Source organism: Pollicipes pollicipes, unplaced genomic scaffold, assembly GCF_011947565.3.
Source record: "Pollicipes pollicipes isolate AB1234 unplaced genomic scaffold, Ppol_2.1 Scaffold_4740;HRSCAF=5597_pilon_pilon_pilon, whole genome shotgun sequence".
NCBI classification, from domain to species: Eukaryota; Metazoa; Arthropoda; class Thecostraca; order Pollicipedomorpha; family Pollicipedidae; genus Pollicipes; species Pollicipes pollicipes.
Window position 1 is genome coordinate 12,035,285 of NW_023596545.1, and position 21,355 is coordinate 12,056,639.

General features: G+C 56.4%; 2 protein-coding genes across 3 annotated transcripts in view; both read right to left on the minus strand.

Annotated features, from left to right (window-relative positions):
* LOC119097928 (RIMS-binding protein 2-like) overlaps positions 1-18,295 on the minus strand; it is a 54,179-nt gene extending 35,884 nt beyond the window's left edge. The window contains 5 exon segments of the mRNA XM_037220871.1: positions 213-302; positions 939-1,037; positions 1,869-1,973; positions 17,645-17,743; positions 18,070-18,295. Of these exon segments, the coding sequence (XP_037076766.1) occupies positions 213-302; positions 939-1,037; positions 1,869-1,973; positions 17,645-17,743; positions 18,070-18,276 (600 nt within the window). The 5' untranslated portion in view covers positions 18,277-18,295.
* Positions 18,247-21,355, minus strand: part of LOC119098610 (janus kinase and microtubule-interacting protein 1) — a 30,482-nt gene continuing 27,373 nt past the window's right edge. For both annotated transcript variants that reach the window (XM_037221581.1, XM_037221580.1), the window contains exons 5-6: positions 20,068-20,220; positions 18,247-18,715 (exon numbers count right to left, since the gene is read on the minus strand). In XM_037221581.1, coding sequence (XP_037077476.1) covers positions 18,281-18,715; positions 20,068-20,220 — 588 coding nt within the window. In that variant the 3' untranslated portion in view covers positions 18,247-18,280. The remainder of the gene's footprint in view (positions 18,716-20,067; positions 20,221-21,355) is intronic.

Below are 21,355 nucleotides of genomic sequence, written 5' to 3' on the forward strand. Positions count from 1 at the left end.
TTCAAGATAAAGTTGTGTTGTCCTCTCATATACCATCCTGATATCGTTCCTCGGCCTTAACGGTCGCAGCACAACGCAAAGACATCCCCTACTCTGAACACCCCACGCGACAAGAACAAAATTCACACCGCAGCATTATAAACCGTGCAGAGACCATTCTTAGCGAGATGCCTCGAGCACCTAAGTGGTCGAGGCACTGCAGCAACACTCACCTGATCCAGCTCGAGTGCTTGTCGCTGGAGGTCACTATTCTGAATAGTTAACTCTGTGTTCTTCTCGATGACTCTTGAAAACTGCTTCTCCTGGAACAGACAATTGGCGACTGAATTGAACAGCTAACGCCAGTTAGCATAGAAAAGGAGCAAACGACGCCGCTGCAACACCGCAGCTAAGGATCTAACGACGTCACTGAGACACCGCAGCTAAGGATCTAACGACGTCACTGAGACACTGGAGCTAAGGATCTAACGACGTCACTGAGACACCGCAGCCAAGGATCTAACGACGTCACGGAGACACTGGAGCTAAGGAGCTAACAACACCGCTGAGGCACCAGAGCTAAGGAATTAACGACACCTCCGAGACGCCGGAGATAAGGAGCTAGCAACAGCACTGAGATACCTGAGCTAATGAGCTAGCGACACCATATTATCTGAGCTGTGAAGTCCCACGTGTCGGGACCGGCGTCTGGCTCACCGGTGTTCGTACCTCGTGACTGCGTGACGAAACAAACACCAGCGCCTTTTGCGGACCACGACACACCGATGATATCATTTTCTATATTTGTACACGTTTTAAGCTACGCTTATAAGCGACGGATACTGTCCCTTGATCCAAGGTGCCGGGTAGATTTTGACAATTCATAAAGCTGCTACAAAGTAAACACAGAACATAAACCCAAATTCACTTCTTTCACGCACTACTTTAGGGGCCATTACCAGATCATTGCAGAGCTCTTGTTTCTTTTGAAGTCCCTCCGCCAGCTGCTCGCATTCCTCGATCTTATCTTCGAACTGGCGCTGAAGCTCTTTGTGCACCTGAAAACGCAGCTTGAAATGGACTCCGTCGGCAGTAAACGAAAACTGCAGATGGAAGTGGAGAAAAAGTGGGAAAAAGAAATACTCTCTTCCGACAGTACGCGTTCATAGTTCACGGAGCACGAGGGCACACTTGCTTCGGAGAGCACCAATAACCTATCGTTTCCAGATGTCTGACAGCGACGTGGGTAACGCCCCGGAGGGAGAGGGCTCGGCAAACCCGTACGATCACGGTCACAGATAACCTGATATGGTCGCGCAGCCCCTGATGCGAACAAGGTGGTCGTGCCGTTACAGTGATCCCACTTGTGGCGGAGATGGTAATAATGGGACACGGTGCGGGCACATCGTGTCGCGGGCGTCCATTCACCGAAACCAGATGACCCCAGCTGTTTTTTGAAAAAAAGTTATGAGGAGAGGTCATTAACTTCCGTCCACGGCAATCGCATTGTGGATACTGAGCTCGACTTCTTTCGAGTTCATGAACGTCAGAGTATCCAGAACATTATCCGAGAACATCGAGCTAATTTGGATCAGTTTAATATACGAAAAAACACTACATAAACGGCATGACAACAACATAAACATTGGTTTTAAACACTGCATAAACCACAATTAGCGTTAGGAAGTAGTACACTTGCTTCCACACATAAAATTACAAACATACAGTTATGAATGCACTTCCCTTCGCGAAAGCAGTACTAAAAACAGCACGTGTCTGCATGTACAAAATTCAAGGCACTATGTCGTTAGATCCGGGAACAACTCGCAAGGCCTTGCAACTCGCGGCATTATGAGCACAAAAGGTCAGCTTTAGCGACACAAACCGACCTGGGCTAGTTTGGTGAGATCCTGCAGTTGGTCTTTGAGTGCACCGTTTTCCGCCTGCAGAGACTGGAACTTTTCCTCGTCAGCCTGCCGCTGATTCTTCAAGGCCTGAGCAAGATAGATGGGCTGACGTAAATATCAACTCATGATTAATATTCGGCCTTAGAACAGTCTCCGGGCTTCAGAGATAAATTGAGAGGAGGAAGGCGGTGAATTATATGGGTACCTCGACGATGTTGACAGGTTTGAGTTACTGAGAAGGCATCTATCATGATGAAGGTGTTTGCGCTTGTCGGGCTGCGCCATAAAAATCGCATTCATTTTGTCAGAAGTCTTATAATACATTACCTACGTGTATTTCCTATAATTATTAATCATTATAATATACCCCGGGTTAGCGCGTCGCTGTGGCGCGCCATGAATACATTACATGGGCACCACATGAGCGCGACGCCTGGTTTCAGCGATCAGCTTTCAGCATCCATATGCGAAACCGCAGTTTTGGGCTGACGCTGACCCGCGGGGCTCTGCAGCCGACTCGGGTCACTCGGGCGGACAGGAGGGACGCCACCGTGCTACGCCAGACCACCCGACAGAGCAGCGTGACCTGCGGCCGCAACAGGCTCGCCCTCAGGATGGCAAGTGCAGCCGCCGGCCCTGCGACGCCCGCGTGCGAGTCGGACGTGTGTGACGTCATACTGTCGTCACTGGCGCAGCAGCGCAGCCGGCTGCAAAAGTGTGACGCGACACAACACGGCGATCTGACGCAGCCGCAGCGCTGCGTCCATCCGAGCGCCACCATACGCATGTCGAAGGAACCAGAAACCCGCAAGCGCTAGCGAAGAGCACAAACTTCGCGCCGACATTAAAGGAACGGCAAAGCCGACAAAAAGGGACGGAGGGACGGCCGGAAACAGCCGGTCGGCCCGCCCGCCCACTCGGCGCGGGAGCGACGCACCGGAGGCTGCTCTTCCCGGGGAGATTCCTGGGAGGCCGCTGTCTCTGGGCTCCCGGGAGGTTGCCGGGGAGGCTGCCGTCCCCGGGGCTGCTGCCGCTGCCGCCGTCTGACCGGCCGTTCGATGGTGGTGTGGCGGCGGCGGCGGCGGCGCCACCGGCCGGCGAGCACGGTTTGAGCGCGGTCGTCGTTGACGGGGCGCAGCCGGAGAATCGACAACGGCGACGAGGGGGCGCGCACGCTGCAGGTTTGCAGCCCCACAGTGCGTGCGTCCACGGTGTGCGCCGGGCGGGAGCGTTAGTGTCTTTTTTAATGTGTTTTCCGAATGGTTTGGATGACTTTGGGTTCAGTGCCCCTGCTAAGCATGACTTGTTGCGTGCACCCTGAACTCACCACCCAAGTCGTGCTGTTTGGTCGGACGGATAATTCTGTATTCATCCTTTCGGTTGATAAAAATGCAGAGGGTTTCACGTGCCGTTAAACGCTGCGACATGGCCGCTACGGGGCTGAGTTGACCCTCGTTGGCCAGTCGCCAGCTGACCTTTCCATTTCATTCGGCCAAACGATGCGTCCGCTCTGGGTCTCGTTCCCAGTACCGCTGGATCACGGTGCCAGCATATTTCCCCTCGACCACGGAGACGGCATGCTTGTGCGGGATTGGTACATGCGCCGACACGGCCGAGTCAGTTTGTTTGGAGCGTTGGCACGCCCGTCGTTCCAGCGCCTCACGCAGCCAGCCGTTCGTCCGCCCGTCCGCCCGGACATCAGACGGCACAATCGCCGGGGACGCGATGCTTCGGTGCCGGAGGGGGTGTCAGCCGTCGGAGAACAGGACGCGATCTGGACGGGGTCGGGCGGCACGCGGCGGGGCCGACGGCGGCGGCAGCGCCCGGCGCCGGCTCCCCGAGCTTGTCTCCGCGGGAGCCCCGCCCGCGCCGGGAAAACAGCGGCCCGGCGACGAGCGCACGGCGTCGGGCCCGCTCTTGCCGGGTGACGGCGGATATCTTGGAGCGGCGGCGTCTCGCATCTAGCAGACGGCTGAAGCGCCAGCCGTGTGCAGCGAGGCGCATCAAGTTGACGTCAGACGAGAAATGCGAACTACCAGTGACGTCAGAGCAGGCGGTAGAAGGTGGATTGCAGACGGTATCAGTCCAAACTGCCTTGACATGTTTCCGGGTGACGTCAGAGTAGTCTGCCCACACGTGACGGCAGATCCGGCGTGCTGGCTGCGACGTCAGAGCGCAATGCCCTCGTATGACGTCATACGCAGAGTGCAGATGACGTCAGGGCCTGTACTTCATCGATCCGGCGCGGTCCGGGTCGGGCGCCGTTTGTCTCGCCGTCTGCCTCGGCCCCGGGCCGGTTACCGGGCAGCCGCGCCGCGCCCGAGGCGTCTGAGCCCGACCGGGCCCGACCTTCACCGTCTGGACGCAGGGGGAGGGGGAGGGGGAGGTTGCGGTCGCCAACCGGGCGGACGGAGGCAGACAACGCCTACTGTTACATTGTACACAGATGTTCCATTCTTACGCTGGTGATGAGCTGCATGTACTGACGCAGGGTTAGAGAGCCCAGAAGAAGACAGGGCAACAGGCAGCGAGAGTACTGAAAGCGTCGTTGGTCGCAAGGAACTGCACGAGAGGTCGGCCTTCCTCACGATGTCACTCCACACGGCAGCTGAGTCGCACGCGCTGGAGGGCAGCAGGGCCGCCGGGAGCGCAGTCCCATCCCATCCCATCCCATCCCATCCCATCCCATCCCATCCCATCCCATCCCATCCCATCGTCGGACGCCGCCAAGGACGCGCCGAGCCGCGGACCGGCGCAGACGCTGCGGCGGCCGCTGCAGCCCAGCCTGCATTAGTTCCGTCCCGCGCCCCAGCCGGCCCCGGGCTCGCTACTGAAGTGTTGGCCGAGTCCTTGCGGGTGCCCGGGGCTGCAGCTCCATAATTTCGCCGCAGGGGCGGACCACGCCGGGGACGAAGTCGAACGCGGCAGTTCGCGTCGTGAAGAGAAGTGGTGAGGCTAGTCCTCAGTCCTCAGTCCTCAGTCCTCAGTCCTCAGTCCTCAGTCCTTAGTCCTCAGTCCTCAGATGTGCTGATGCCGCTCCGCTCGAGGAGGATCTCATGTGACACGCAGAGATCAAACATCAATGCCAGAGGGATAATGAATGATTACACCACTTGCACAGCAAGGCTGGGTCAACAAAGCACAACACAGCGCACAACAAAGTGAGATAAAAAGATCGATGTAGGCGGGCCCACAGGACGAGCGCGAATTGTTTCAACGAATGTTGTTTGACTTTCAGTGTGGTTTGACAAAACTCAACCATTCACTCGTTGCAAGCTTGCATTACCGAAACCGCAAGTCATGGATCTATACAGTTTCACGCAACACGGCGGCGTATAATCCCAGTGCGTTTGTATGCGAGTTGCTTATCAAAAACCAACAGAAACAACATAACACCTTACCTAACCGCAGAGGCCACCATGTCTTCACACAGACCACCTGCGTGTGGTTTCTGTGCGTGACTGTACAGAAAGTCAGCACACACAACCGGGAGACGGCACCGAGGGATAGCTAATTACATCCTATTATAGCCTGCATGCTATCCTGCACGAAAACACACACCATGTACGAATCCATTACCGTATCGCTGACGTCATCAGCGAGGCGCATGTGGAGTGCGTATGTGGTCTATATTTCGAGACCGAACATGTTTCGTTACGTTTGATGATTCCATTAAGCGGCCAAATAACTGTCTTGCCAGGAAACCAGCGTAGGCACAAATTGCGGAATATGGTTGAGACCGACGGAATGAGTCAGGCCCCCCCCCCCCGCTCCGTCAAATTTCCTTAGAAGAGGTGTCAGAAGAAGGTGCTGGGTGGCAGGACGAGGATTAGTTTTTTTCACCAGCCACGGCAGTCAGTCCAAGTCCGGCGACACACAGCGCCCCCCCCCCCCCCGCCCCCGCCCCCTTCTTTCGACCCCTCTGACCCGTGCCTCAGCGGTACGACCAGGACCGCCCGTCCAGCTGGCGCCCTGAGCCTTCTGAGAGGCGGATGCACCGGAGACGCGCGGGGCCACTGATGCCGTGTATGACCAGGATCAGCTGTCCAGCTGTGGCCCTGGGCCTTCTGAGAGGCGGATGCACCGGAGACGCGCGGGGCCACCGATGCCGCATCACCTGCACAGACCGCCGCGCAGTGCTCACAATGTATCACGGCCGCCCAGTCGCGACATGCGACGGCCAGAAACGTCATGCCAGCGCGAGACGCAGCTCTGACCCGAAGGAGATGCTGGGGCTACGCCCCCTCGCCCCCCCCCCCCCCCGTCGCGCAACTGTCCACGTGAGAGTGGGGTGGGGGGTATATCCTGCAAGGCGACAAAACGCGCACAGCTTTCGACTTGCATCGTATGACAAGCCGTGTGACCTGATGAAGGTACTATTACATACCATTGATCACTATTGTGGTACGATTGATTTCCAGGGGGGGGGGGCTGTCATGAACGAGAGATGGTCCCAATACCGGAAGGATCTTACGCGAAGGAGAGTCAGCATACGGTGGGAGGCTCTACCATGACCGAGAGAACGTCACCGTCTCTGCGCAGCACAGATCTTGGATGGCTGAGGTCAGTGGAAAGGCAGGGGGTGTTCGTCCCGAATCATAGGGGCGACGTGCAATGAGGCAGGAAGAGCCCTTCGGATCAAAAGAAGCCAAAGACAAACCCGCTAGGGACTGAAGGAAGCTCGTTGTTTTGATGGAGGGGAGACCGTAACAATAGAGGGATCGGCAATGCTACTAATTCATAATGGACGCGTTTCTTTCGAAACCACGGATCGTCTGGTGGACAGGTCGGCAGCGCTGAAAAGAGCACGGTACAGTGTGCGCCATATCACTTTTGCCGAAAGGAAGGATGAGGTGCTGACGTGAGTGAAAACGTATTGATTTTTCATGAATCTGACATGACGTCAATCTAGTGTACGGCAACCAGAAGCCAGAGAGCCAGAAGGATATGATCCCCGTGAAGAGACCCGAAGCCAGAAGGCCGGAAGGATGTGATCCCGTGAAGAAACCCGCCAGAAGGCCAAAAGGATGTGATCCCGTAAAACAACCAGAAGCCGGAAGGCTAGAAGGATATGATTGCCGTGCGCCACAGCGACAGCAACAAAGATCAAAGGCAGAAAAGACCTGTCCCCGGTAATTTGCGCAAGTTGTGCACCGCCTGTAAGAATATGAAAGCAGCCCTAACAGTTGGACATACAAAACCTGCAACGCATCGGGAGGCCCCTTTGGCCTGCGCTGAGCAAACTCCCGTTAAGGAGAGTTTGTTCGCCAGCCGTTCATACTGATCTGCCACTTCCCTTACCGCTCGTGGCGCCGCCACTGCGCTTCAGAAAAACCCGGCAATCAATCAATCAATCAATCAATCCGGCAAGCCGGCGAGCCATTTCATGCTTAGCGGGTCGCTCGGCGTACGGTGATCGTCTTTGCCTTGCGGAGGCCGTCAGTCCGCAGGAGGCCCTTATGCAAAACGTGTCCCCACCAACGACAACTTCGTGGCGCCGCCGCTGCGCAGGACCACGAAACGTCGGGCGTTCAGCCGCGCAGTGAAAGACACAAACCCGAACCCACGATCATGACAGGCCCGCGTCCCGTCGGCCACGTCAGCAGAAGCGCCGTCGCCACCGACGATTGCGCCTCATCACGGCCTGAGTCACCGCGCCGACGACCGTGCACACGCTGGCGGGACTGCGCACGCCGTGGCGGGCCGACGGCGTGACCTCGGTCTCGGCAGCCGTGGACCGTCACCCGTGCCCGCACGGCAGCGCCAGGCGCGGTCGGGCCGCCGCCGGCACCGGCGCGCTACGGAAGGGGGCGTCGACGCGCCACCGCGTGCCACGTGCCCGCCGCCAACGGCCACGGCGCGCGCCTGCGGGCGTAGCTCGCCCGGTGGCGTGCCCATTCGGTCGTGTTATGGTCGGACGGGCTGAGCTTGCGCCGTTTTGACGACCCCCGACTATGGAATGATTTGGCACCACGCGCCGCGTAATGATCGGATACCGGATACGTGAGCCTTGCGTTGCAAAGGCGTTGCGCTGATCAAATGTATTTCACGGCACTGCAAGGTGATAGTGCCATCACGATGTTGGTGATAGTGTCCGAGGTCGCAGCCAGCAGGGCTGACAATTAATGCAACTACTAGAAAGCTGGATCCTTCGGTGCATCAAAATTCCCCATCGTATGTTTGCATACTACAACAGTCGTGTAGGTGCACTCCGACTGGCTAGCCCAAACCAGCAATGAGCCGGGGTGCGGGGGGATACAAGGTTTTGTCCACAGGGCATCTGCTGGTGCCCACTCAAACTAAGCATCTCTAAATCAGCGTCTATTCCCAAAGGTCAATCAACGGAGATCGCATCTCGTAAGTCATCTCTTAAGTCCCCTTCGATTGAACAGGATAGTGCCCGGCCACTCACCAAAGCAGCCCTCTTTCCCAGAGCCGCCGCCCCAAACTCGGAGCCGTTCGCCCTCGATAGCCGTAGGAGGCACAGGCTCATTTAACACGCACAGACGACGAGAAATACTGGCATCTGTGAGCAGGTGGAGGGGCATCGGCTAGCTGGGCCGAGCAGCCGTGGTTCGGCCGCCCGGCTAGGCGCGGCGGGTAGGATCCGGCGCACCCTTACAGCAGGTGAAGGGGCACCGGCTAGCTGGGCCGAGTAGCCGTGGTTCGGCCGCCTGACTAGGCGCAGCGGGTAGGATCCGGGGCATCGGCTAGCTGGGCCGGGCAGCCGTGGTTCGGCCGCCTGACTAGGTGCGGCGGGTAGGACCCGGCGTGTCCTTACAGCAGGTGGTGGGGCACCGGTTAGCTGGGCCAGGCAGCCGTGGTTCGGCCGCCTGACTAGGTGCGGCGGGTAGGATCCGGGGCATCGGCTAGCTGGGCCGGGCAGCCGTGGTTCGGCCGCCTGACTGGGTGCGGCGGGGAGGATCCGGCGCACCCTTACAGCTGCCAGCTGCAAGGGGATCCAGAGTGCCCTTACAGCTGCCAGTTCGCTGACAGCTGAGCTGGAAGTCCGAATACAGCTCACATCAGCTTCAACTCCCATATAGCGCTGCTCCATGTGGATGCAAGAAGGAAGTTAGAACACGGACGGCAACAGTACAGCGTCCTCTCCCACGGTCGAAACACATCAGTCCACTAGGCCGTGCAAGAGATCACCAGTCTAGAAAACTTCACGGCTCCCACTGCACTGATCTCGGCTTCTGAGAAACTTCCGCGCCCCACCCACGCCATCCGCCCGAACTGGCCAGCCTCCAGACGGCGGGCACCCAAGCGTGAGCTGGTGGGGAGGGCAATTTGTCTCGCGACCGGGCTCATCGGCGCCCGGAGCTCATCAGTGCACGAAAACGCTAAAATAACCCGGTCTGTACACGACTGTTTAAATTAGATCAGCCCAAGCCGACCATCTAGGTGGTGATGTGCCCCGAGTTTTCCGAGCGTGACCAAGTATGAGTGTATCCACTGCGGAGGGAGGAAGCAGCAGGGAGACATTGTCAATTTTCCGAAATGGGATTTTGTTCCGTCGAATTTTGCCCGCGCCATGAACGCTTTTCACTTGTACCGTTCAACATGCCATATCCAGGTCAGATTTTACCCCCACCTTCCAGTCTGACTCCTCAATCTGGTTTGTTCCCTTAATCTCAAAGACGTGGTGGCATCCGTGTTAGGAAGTTACGCCCACATAGGTGCTGCGAACGAGCGTGCAAACTAGTAAGATAAGTGCGAATTGGACGAGGGTGTACCTTGGTCCACCGATCAGTGTACGAGAGTCCCTGGGTCCATCACAGCGACCAGTCCGAGGAGCTGCGGCGCCGACCACACGGCACTTACATAAGCCAATTAAATTAAATCAATGAACGGTCTGATGAAGTCGAAGAAGAACCGCGCGTCTCTGACGACCCTCGCTGCGCTTCGTGTCCACGTTAGGCGGACGAGTCTCACAGCGCCTCAAACGCGCAGGCACGACGGACTCCGAACTGGGATATACAGGATTCTCTCGTTTGTTGTCACATCGGTAACGCATGACCATAATTAATCGGGGTAGCAAAGGCGTGGGAAAGTTACGATGTGTGTGCTGTAAAGCACGGTGCGTTTGTTCCCGGTTCAAACGCGCGACGATGTTCTACTTTCATTGGTGCCCAGTACATATAGTACAAAGTAGTATATACAGTATATAGTATATGGAAGGTTCATTTCCCCACAGTGCAACGCTTCCCAGTACCGATCACGGTCCTAACCACCTTGCTTCCCTGGCCGACGCCTGCTGTACCAATCAAATGCAGTCCGAGACAAGTAAAGCATAAACAGGTTGCGGTAATCAACACAGTCAGACCGCTGCGCCGTACAGTCCTTGCATTATTCCCCGCAAGAAGGCAGTAGTTTAAGTCATTGGTGTCACAGCTTGCTACGCCACATGAGACGATTTGCAGGGGCGTCTGCAGGATTTCCCAAAGAGAGGGACATAAATTATTTTTATTTATAACTTAAATCATAACTTGTGATTGGAAACCCATTTTTGGGAGACGCAAAATTTCCACTACTCTTACTTTTATCATTTCTTTTACTCTTCCCACTGCTACTTAGTTTAGAAATTACTCGCGAAATTTCTGCCATGGTGTTTAAGGACATCGCATGCTTTTAATCTACTTCTCGTGTTTGTCAACCTCTATTCGATAGTTGTCGACATTTAAACGGTTGAATATTAATGCAGATAAAAACTGAAAAGTGGGCAGCGCGTATCCTCGGTGCACACATTGGGTACACCCGTGACGAACTGCCATATCACTGAGAGGTCCTGGGATTAACTAAATCGCTGGCTCTGGGACGCCACACCAGACGCACGGACCGCGAGCGCCAATTGGTCGCGAGTTACGTAACGCCGGCTGAAAATCTCAACGAGCCCAGACTTGAACAGTCAGCTCCCTGGACGACCCAGACAACCTATCGGTCCTCAGCTCCACAATCGAGTAAGTCGCGCACGTGTCGCAGGACCCTCAAGCCACGCGTGGCACGATAAACCAACCGGCGAGAATGGCATACCCACACTCTCACCCAGCACCGGTCAAGCGGACCTGGGTCTGGGCCACATTTAACCAATCACACAGACGACGTCCATGACTGCGTTATAGCCTACTTCATGCGACTCGAACCAGGAACCTGACGTTAAGGCCACCCACAGGCGGTAAGTCAGTGCGGCAAAAGCGATTGCGTAGATTGCCGGGCTCTTGCGGCTGCTCGCCCGCCATCGATCCCGGCCGTCGGGGACTCCCTGCCGCCATTGTCTACTGATCGCAGGAGTCGCCGCCGTGTCATCCACGTATTGGCCTGGACGTCCGCGGCCAGGGCCGGGCACGGGAGCCAGGCAGGCCGGGACCGAGTACGGGAGCACGGCAGGCGGGGACCGAGTACGGGAGCACGGCAGGCGGGGTCCGGACACGGGAACTCGGCAGGCTGGGACCGAGTACGGGAGCACGGCAGGCTGGGACCGAGTACGGGAGCACGACAGGCCGGGACCGAGTACGGGAGCACGACAGGCTGGGACCGAGCACGGCAGCACGACAGGCTGGGACCGAGCACGGCAGCACGGCAGGCTGGGACCGAGCACGGGAGCACGACAGGCCGGGACCGAGCACGGGAGCACGGCAGGCAGGGACCGAGCACGGGAGCACGGCAGGCCGGGACCGAGCACGGGAGCACGGCAGGCCGGGACCGAGCACGGGAGCACGGCAGGCCGGGACCGAGCACGGGAGCACGACAGGCCGGGACCGAGCACGGGAGCACGGCAGGCCGGGACCGAGCACGGGAGCACGACAGGCCGGGACCGAGCACGGGAGCTCGGCAGGCTGGGACTGAGCACGGGAGCACGGCAGGCGGGAACCGAGCACGGGAGCTCGGCAGGCCGGGACCGAGCACAGATGAACGGCAGGCGGGCCCAGCACGGCAGCACAGCAGGTGTGCCGGCACAGGGAGACGGACCACCATAAACAGGTGCACCGACACCGACATGTGTACCGGCACAGACGTGCCTGCGGAGCGGTGTGGGGCTACAGACAGGCGTGCCTGCAGAGCGGCTGTACGGCTACAGACGGACGTGCCGAAGCAGAGAAAAGGCAAGGATAGCGTGGCGGCGGCGTGCATGCAGAGACCGGCCACGGGCCTACTGTCTGCTCACAAGTCCGTTACCAGAAAACAAACAAGGCAGGCGATGTGCGTCGAACCTGTGGGTTAAGGTCTGCCCGCGCGGCAGCCAAAATGGCGGTACTAAAAACTAGGTCACCACGGATGAAATGTCACTGTTGAGCCACCGTCTGAGCCGGCTGGGTGACGACCACCGTTCCCCGACATCCCGTTCGTCCGCTCCCAGGCCGGATCGCCATTACACTCTTCCGACCCAGAGCCGGGGTATCATCACGCCAGTTTTGATAACCAACAGCCAACAAGACCCTTTCCATCCTAAGTTGCATGACCGCTGCGCACTTCCGATGTTTAGTCGGATTATCACCACACTTATCTGGTCTTGAGTCCGCTCACCGCTACACCCCTTTGATCCCGAGCCGGATCATCGTTACACCCTCCCTACTCCGAGCCGGATCACCATTACACCCCTTTGACGCCGAGCCAGATCACCATCACACCCCTTAGCGCCGGCTCGTCCGCAGCGCCACCCTTGCGGGTCGCAGATGGCGGCCGGCCGACGCCGCCGGCCGGGAGGCTGGATCTCATCAGGCACGCGCGCACGCGGCCGCTGGGGCGGGCTCCCCGAGGACACGCGGCACGCGACCGCCGCCGAGAAGAGCGGGGAGAAACGAGCCACGACGTGGCCGAGGCGGAACGAAGGGGCCGGGTGGGCTGCCGACGCGGGAAGGAGGACAACACGGGCAGCGACACAGGGGGGCGTGGCAGACCGCAGGTGCAGAGATGGGGATGGCGCTGGGTGGGACGCGGCCCGTTCACCTGCCGCGGAAGTGTCGCGTTAAGCCGGTGGTGATGCGTGGAAATCAAATCGTTTCCGAATGTCTTTTGACTTACCACTTTTTGGAACAATTATATGTTCCTCAAGCAGAGCCATAGGGAGGGAAAGGAGACTAAAGGAGACTGTATTGGGTACATCAAGCGTAATATCCAGCAATAACAAAAGCTTCATTCAACTCATTTATCACGAGCAAAGCATAAATTTTCATTTGCCAAATCGATAAATTAAAAATGCTGCAACATCAGCAGTGCATACTTTCAGTCAGACCTCTTTCGAGCTGTCAAGCAACCGCAATTTTACGTGCCTGTAAATGTTCGTACAAAGCGCCGCAGTGCGGCTCCTGCTCCGGATCTGCCTCTCAGATATCCCGCGTACCAGCCGCATCCCGGCATATCAAAGGCCGCATATGAAGGTGTTCAACCGATCGCCGAAAACGGACAGTGCTCGACCAAGGCACTGACCGACGTTCACACGCTGAATCCCCTCACCGACGGGCTGAACACACACAGATGGGTGGAAGATCATCAAAGATCTGGCTCACGTGACGAATGTACAAATCGGCTGGAAAACCGGCTCCATACATGACGATGCCGCCACAGCCTTCGAATGGACTTGAGACGTTCCCTTCATATGCATGGAACAGCCCAGGGACTCCGCCGGCGGCCAAATGTTGGTGTTGTAGGGGGGGGGGGGGGCGCAGTGTTTCGAGGCGCTTATTGCCATGCAACGCCGAAAGCGTAATGCTACATTCCACAAGAACTGGGCAAGCTTACCCCTACTCCCCACACCTTCTGCCGCGGAGCCCATGTTCATACGTGACACGCCAATTGTAAGAAAAACAAAACAGTTGATATTGCGTGCCAAAACCACATCTCGATTAATTGGAAAATTCGACGCATGCATGTTCATGTATAAACTTGTAGATACCTACAATAGGTAGTCACTAAAATCCTGAGCAACTACCACAAACACACCAAGCTTACCACCATGCGCTGTATACTACCTGCCACCATAATCTTTCACGAACGCTATTCGCAAAAATGCACGCCACAGGAAAAGCTACTGGACGTGCTTTCAAACACGAGTTTGGTAACTAGGGAAGCATATGCACTTCTCCATTTACCAAGGAAGCTTACGGCACGCTTCCAAACACATCCTCTTCAGACCCTGACGAAAGTTATCTAAGCCAACACCGCCGCCAGCGAATGTGGCGCCGCACAGCGCGCCTCTATCAGCCTCTTTGGGGGCGGGGAGGGGGCAAAAACACCACCTGAAAAATACAAGCGCCTGTACCACAGCGGAAATGTACCGAGTAGGGCGCATCCGTCACCGAACGTGCCAACTGAGGAAAAGAATGCCAAAGAAGACGACCTCATGCAAGTGGCCCCATCTTCTCAGCCTCAACAGGCCAGCACGTCGCCCTGAGTATCTGTCTCGACCGACCGGTCGCCTCAGATGTCTGTCCCGACCGACCGGTCGCCTCTGATGTCTGTCCCGACCGACCGGTCGCCTCTGATGTCTGTCCCGACCGACCGGTGGCCTCAGATGTCTGTCCCGACCGACCGGTGGCCTCTGATGTGTGTCCCGACCGACCGGTGGCCTCTGATGTCTGTCCCGACCGACCGGTGGCCTTTGATGTCTGTCCCGACCGACCGGTGGCCTCTGATGTGTGTCCCGACCGACCGGTCGCCTCTGATGTCCGTCCAGCCGACCGGTCATCCTACGCGCCAGATTGTCAGAGCACAAACAGGACAGCCAGAAAACCACACCAACATATTCCAAGCCTATACCGTTCACGCTATGGCCCGTCTAGGCTCAGACATCTGGCTCAAGAGCAACCATAGCCCGCGCCATGGTTACAGATGCCGACAAGTTTGAGCAGTCTGGGCGCTTATCATCGACGACCCAGTCCTCCGCAGGCGCACAGGACCCTATCGTTCTCCTTGTCCCACGCTGCTTCAGTTGCGTAAAGAGCGGAGGATCTAGAAGCCAAACTGTTCAGCCTTTGGGCTCTTCCACAGCCCAGGTCGTAACTACACCTTAAATGTCACTGGGGTTTTTTTCCTGTCTGGGTGCCATTTGATGCCGTCATAACAGAAAAGTAGTCCAATCTGCCAAAAAATATTTTGATCCGAACCCCACCGACCCCAGTTGTGGTTACCGCCCACGCTCGCCGCCGCTCAAGCTGTACCCAGTCCTCGTTCATCTTTTCTGCAAGTGCACCAGAGGATCTCGAACTCTTACATGCCCTCCTCGGTTTTCGTCGGACCGGGCGACCCAAGTCCTCACGCATATCGTGAGTTTTGAGGACCTCAAGCTCGCCCGCGTCCCCAGCGCAACCGCGCGCGCCGCCGGAGCGGAGGCTCCCAGCTCTCACCTGCTCCGGCGCGGCTCCGTCTCCTCTCGGCGGCGAGTGAGGAGCGTGCTCCGTTCAGCAGGAGCGCCGCCGGAGCCAACTGCGGCCGCCCGGCCCGACGGCGGCGGCCCGGGCGCAGCGAAAATCAATAGGGGTGCGTGCGACCCGGCAGTGGGCGACGCGCCGGCGCGACCCCGCCCCTCCCCGCGCCCCGTCCGCCGCCACCCCCGGCGCCGGTCGCTGCTGGACGAGGTGGGGGTGGCCGACGTGTACGGCGCGGCCTCGGGGCTGGCCGGACGAGCGGAGCCGGCGCGGAGACGACATGGTAACTGATGCCGTGGCGTGCATGACACAGCTGATGGCTGGTGGGACTGCTGATGTCGGCGCCGATGTCAGGCCTCCGCCTGTGACCAGCGCATGCTGGTGTGGCTGGTGGGAATGACACGGGACAGCGGTGGGACTGATGGGATGCGACTGGCGCGCCTCATGCTCAAACATGACGGCACCGGTGGTGTCGGGGCAGGTGTCGACCACGCTGACAGTGACGGGCAGAGGAAAAAACATGTCTGAAGATGGCATGAGGAACATCAGGTAGAGGGAAGGCCTGGATGTTCTTTTAAGTATTGAATTCTCATCGAATTCAGTGAGGACTTCAGGCAGAAAAAGACTAAAATGAGCTGGGTTCTCAAGTCATGTTGCTAAAACTCCGTCAAAGTATATTAAATGAATATAAAAATGAAGGGTTTATCCTTTTGCAACTCCCTCAAATATTGTCCAAGCCAAAGGACCGACGAACGGCAATGGTAACAGAGATGGTCAGACCGTCCTTCGCTTTTCGACTGACCCCCCCCCCCCCCTCTCTTTTTTGGGTTTACGTGGATGACGTATCTATAGAAAAAACATGATTTCCCTGGGAATACCACGGACTGATGGACCTGAGCCTGGGCACCACCAACAACTAGGGTATTACGTTACATGAGGCCAACATGATATAAAAATTACTGTCGCCGGCGATATCGTTTTGATATGATTCACCATGGTTTGCTGCCAGAAACCATTCGGCCCGTGTACATATTAAGAAATCGTTTATAAACAGAATTGCCTCTTGCACATTTGTTTTGTTACTTGCATAACATAACGGAATGGACGTTTGTCGTAAGCAAATGGGATCAGGAATACGAGCAATACGACTCTTACGACTGCTCGCTTTTAGCCACGTTACTTGCCATTCTGGGAGGCAGTGTGCGACGGCGCCGCACCACATTACAAAGAATAGGTGCCGCTGCCCATTTTTCGCACAGGTGTCGCTGCGATGACCACCATGCGTTTGAAACATTGTCATTGACAAGTTGTAAACTTTCCGAACTGAGCTGCTGATTTTCATGCCACATGAAAATAAGGCTTACTTGGCAGTTACTGAGACCACCCATCGCGACGCGATGTTTTTACTGTTAACTTCTGTTCAACTAAGGTCCCATAATGCCAGCTGTGTCCGCAAAATAAACTGACTACAAACGTTTTATGCTTACTACTAGACACGATTTTACCTTATTGTTCTCAGTCCCTAAGAGCCCAAAGCGAACTTCCCATAATTATGAATAGACCCTTGACAGTTACAAATTACATCCCGACCACTACAAATGTACGCACTCCGTCATCAGTACAAGAGGTAAAGTTCTGCTCCCCCCCCCCCCCCCCCCGGCCACACCGTCGCCAGTACACCGGCACGCCCACACAACGCGCACCAGAACGCAACACACTCTCCGCACAGACGACAGCGCGCCGCGGGACCGGTCCCCGGCCGTCTCCCGGCCGCCTGTCCGCGTCGCCGTTCCATCGTCGAAGAGATGGATCCGGGGGCGCCAGCGGAGCCGCAGAAAGGTCGCCGCCCACGGCGTGTCATGCTGACGCGCGCGCGGCACTGCCGGCGCACGCAGCTTCAGGCGCGAGAGCCGGGCGGCGCTGCCGACCCGGGAGTGGCGCCAGCAGCGGTGGAAGACGGGGCAGGCGGTGGACCCGGGGGTGAGCCGGGCGGCGCCGCTGACCCGGCAGTGGCGCCAGTAGCGGTGGAAGAAGGGGGAGGCGGCAGACCCTGGGAATTCTCCGCAATATGATCGGGGGGGGGGGGGGGAGGTACGACGCCTCCCGTTGCCGGTCGTGGAGAGTATCCCCGATTCATTGAGAGCATTTGTCGCAAACACGTGCGGTTTGTGCTGTCCCGTGGATATCAATTAACTAACAATTATATAAAGGGCCGTCAGTTTTTCGTTGCGAGCACTTGCACTCACTTCCAGTTTCCAGGAATAGAGGCATCGCTGGCAGACGCTGAGACGATATACTCAGCACTGCCATATCACCACGTGTGCGGAGGGGGGGGGGGGAATGAAGTGGGGGATGCTAATCAGTGAAGAACGTCAGCAACGGAGAACTCACCTCAATAGTAGCGCTCAGTTCTTTCTCCATATCTGACTTCTGCTTGCGAAGCTGTTGGATGACTGTGGCAAGCTCCCTCTTCCCCTTTTCCTTTAACGTCTGTAATCGAGCCAAAGCACCGCAGGGTTACATCACGGGCTACATCACGCTAGAACACAATGCTAGGCACGCCACCCTTTAAATTTGGTTTCTCTTCCACTCCGAAAAACGTGCGTTCTTGCCAATCGCGACACCGCCTAACTCCGAGAACCTACATCAGCGCTGAATGCATTCTCCATTGCTGCAGCACCGCAATCCTGACTGTTGCTCAGCGTGACCGCCTAAAACAAAGAGCCTGACCAAATCCAGCTCCCCACACGCCGCACCCCACGCCACGCCGCACCACCGCACCCTCAAATCCAGCCCGCCACGGCCCCTTCACGCACCTGGATCTCATTCCTGCTGGACAGTCTGTCGCTGGTCTCCTTCATCTGCTCCTTTAGCCGGCGGATCTCGGCGTTGCGCTCCTTGATCTGACACTGCAGCTCCGACTCGCGCTCACGCTGCCTGGAGGTCAGCGTGTCCCTCTGTAGCGGCGCAGCCACCGGCACCTCACCGCCCGCCCCCTCGCTCGCCCCCTGCTGAGGGGCCATCAGCTCACTGGGCGCCTCCCGTGTCCGCTGCGGCGTCGGCCTGGACGCCAGGCGGCTCTGGCCGCTGGAAGTTTTCTGCGCAGTGGGCGTCTGCTGTCTGGCGGTCACTGTCCTCTGGCTCGCGCTCACTGTCGCTTGGTCCACGCCCACCGTTCTCTGTCGCGAGCCCACTGTTTTCTGATCGGAACTCACTGCTCTCCGATCCGAACACACTGCCCTTTGTGGTGCACCCACTGTTGTCTGACGTGCAGAAACGGGTTTCTGCTGTTCGCCGACAGTTTTCTGTTTCGCACCCACTGTCTTCTGCTGCGCACCGCTGGTCGACTCCCGCGCACCCGCTGTTTTCTGCTGTTGCTCCAGGGGTACAGGCGCGGGACTGCGGCATCTGGCGGAGCGGCCGGATCCGCGGTTTTTCGGCGGGTCGCGCCTCCTGAGAACCCTGGCCAGAGCACAGACAGAGTCAGCCACCTCCGCTCGAGTCATTCGAGGGTGGAGTTTTATGTGTGCCGATTTGGGGGTTTCCAGACCTCTGTCAAGCAGGTTTTGATGCGTCGTTTATGTGTTAATCGTTACTGAACAGCGCTTAATAGTTACTGAAGTGTGAATGAGATAACTACAAGGACCACTTTGCCTGACGTCAGGATGGATTCAAAATGTGCTGTACGTTGCAGTTTTAAAGTGGTGAGTTCCCGAAAGGTTTAATTAAAGCAGATGTTTGCTTAACCAACTTTTAAAGTTGTTTCCGTGATTCACCCACACCTTATATAACTGCCTCTGATATGAACCACGCCCACCTGCATTAGCATGCCTTCCGGCCTAACCAACACCTGCCAGGTAAATATTGCACCTCTTCATATCGCGCTTAACACGCGGCCGGTTGGTCGGTTGAACACCCTTTGCTCGGGTGGGGGCCGGTTTGACCCGCCGAGATTGCACACACTAAGAGTGTGCAATCTCGGCAATCAATGCAATCAATCAGATATCAGGGTGGGATGTTCTGTTTGTGAACTTGTTTCAAAATTTGAGGTCTATAGACCACGACCTTCGGGTCGAACAGGGTGGTCAAGCTAAAGATCGGTGTCCAAAGTGTCCCACACCGCCTCATCCAACCGTCTTGCAACTAGATACCTGTTCTAAGCAAAAGGTCACTGGTGTTGATTTTATGTCAGTGGCCTTGTTTGACCTTAAGAAGGTATTGGTGGCTGAAAACGTACCACATTGTTTGGATTTTTTAAAGTTGAATAAGCGTCAAGGATTATGCTAGTCGTTACGTCCCTAAAAAGTAACGGTTTTGTCTACGTAATTTTCGGTCATCGATCCACAATGACCTTAAGAAGAATACAGAGCATGCCCGTTGCCGTCCCAGTTATCGCGAAATTGAGAACGAGGCTCTGCAACTAGCCCCTAAAGCAAGCTCTCCAGTAAAGAAGCAGCTTGGTTTTGACCTCGGTCTGACCTCTATACCTGACCCTAGATCAATTACATATGTTGTAATCCTGAATGCAATTGCTTTAATGCCTAAGACGCCATACCAGACGTGTGGCTTCGTCCAGCACACAATTGTCGCATTAGATTTAAAAACTCCCTACATATTTCCTTCGCTGACAGACACGGTGTGACTTTAGTCTGCCATAGGTCAGGGACCTTACCAGGTGCATCTAATTTGTGTTTATACAAGATCCGTCATTCATTTACCTACAGCCACGCAAGAAACTTTTTTTGTAAAAAGCCTCGGTGGGTCAAATGGACCATCCTCACCCGAGTGCGTGTTATGAAATCGTGCTACCTCACCGTTTCCAGCTTCTTGACCTTCTCTTCCAGCTTGCGCGTCATGCTAAGCAGTTCCTGATTTTTCTTCTTTAGAAGCTGCGCCTCGCGCTTGGTCTCTGCCGCCTTTGTTCTGACCGCCAGAGGCACGTCCAGCTCCGTGTCGATAGCGGTTCTCTGCGTACCAAGCGGGGCATTAGTTGGTTAACAACACGGCAGCGGTCAGCGCCCCCCCCCCCCCCCCGTCGGCTGACAACACGGCAGCGGTCACGAGGTCACGTCCAAACAAACACGAGTCCACACGTGGGCTGAAAGGCCGTCTGAACGAACTAAGTTAGCCAGCGGACCGACGATGGGCTGGGGGAGCTGGTAATCAGACGAGATAACTGCATGACAATATCAGCGATCACCAACAAGTATGAAATACGTTGCAAATGCAAGTATATAATGTAAATATACATGGTACGTGCGCACACAACACACACACGCACACTCAAATACACGTGTATATATATATATATATATATATATATATATATATATATATATATATATATATATATATATATATATAATGCATACATACGCCTAAAAACAACTAAATGTTACACGTACTAACAGCAATAACTCCACATCAGTATTCCAGGTTTGAACTATATCAGCCGACGTGACAATAGCGTTACGTAAGGCCTGATGGCATCCAACACCGAACAGTGGTTGGAAGCAGCCCCCTCACGCGAAAAGCCGGGCCCGAACTCCAGCTGCGCCATGGCTCCCGAGCGTTCATGTAGCGACCGTTGTCGCTGATGGTCCAGCAATACGCGTCATCGCAAACCCCTCTAAGGAATGCCAGCGACTACCACGGTAATAAACATGGGGGATACCGTGCTACTAAGATTCAGACCCGGCCCGAGCCCTGCAGAATCATGCACACACCCGCTCCAACCGCTCTGGTTGGCTTGGTGCGTAGCTGGCGGTGGTATGCTTCCAGCAGGGATTTACGTAACCTGAAATTATTATAGCCCGGAGACCCCTGTGACGACCACAGATTGGCGTATTTTCTCACAAGCTAAAATGGCGTCGGGAAATTTTGCACGAACTCATGCCTGGCTATTGCTTCACCATGTGAAGCAAATGGGCGTGGGAGCCTTTGACATTGCAACGCCCCAACAGCGCCTCAGTCACACATGAACATCCGCAGACTGCGGCGAGCCCAGACTGCAGCCTCAGGCGACTGATCCAGTCAGCCTAATCACAACGCGCGACATGAGCTCTTGTCAACAGCCCCTTCCACAAACAGCCGGCGGCTGAT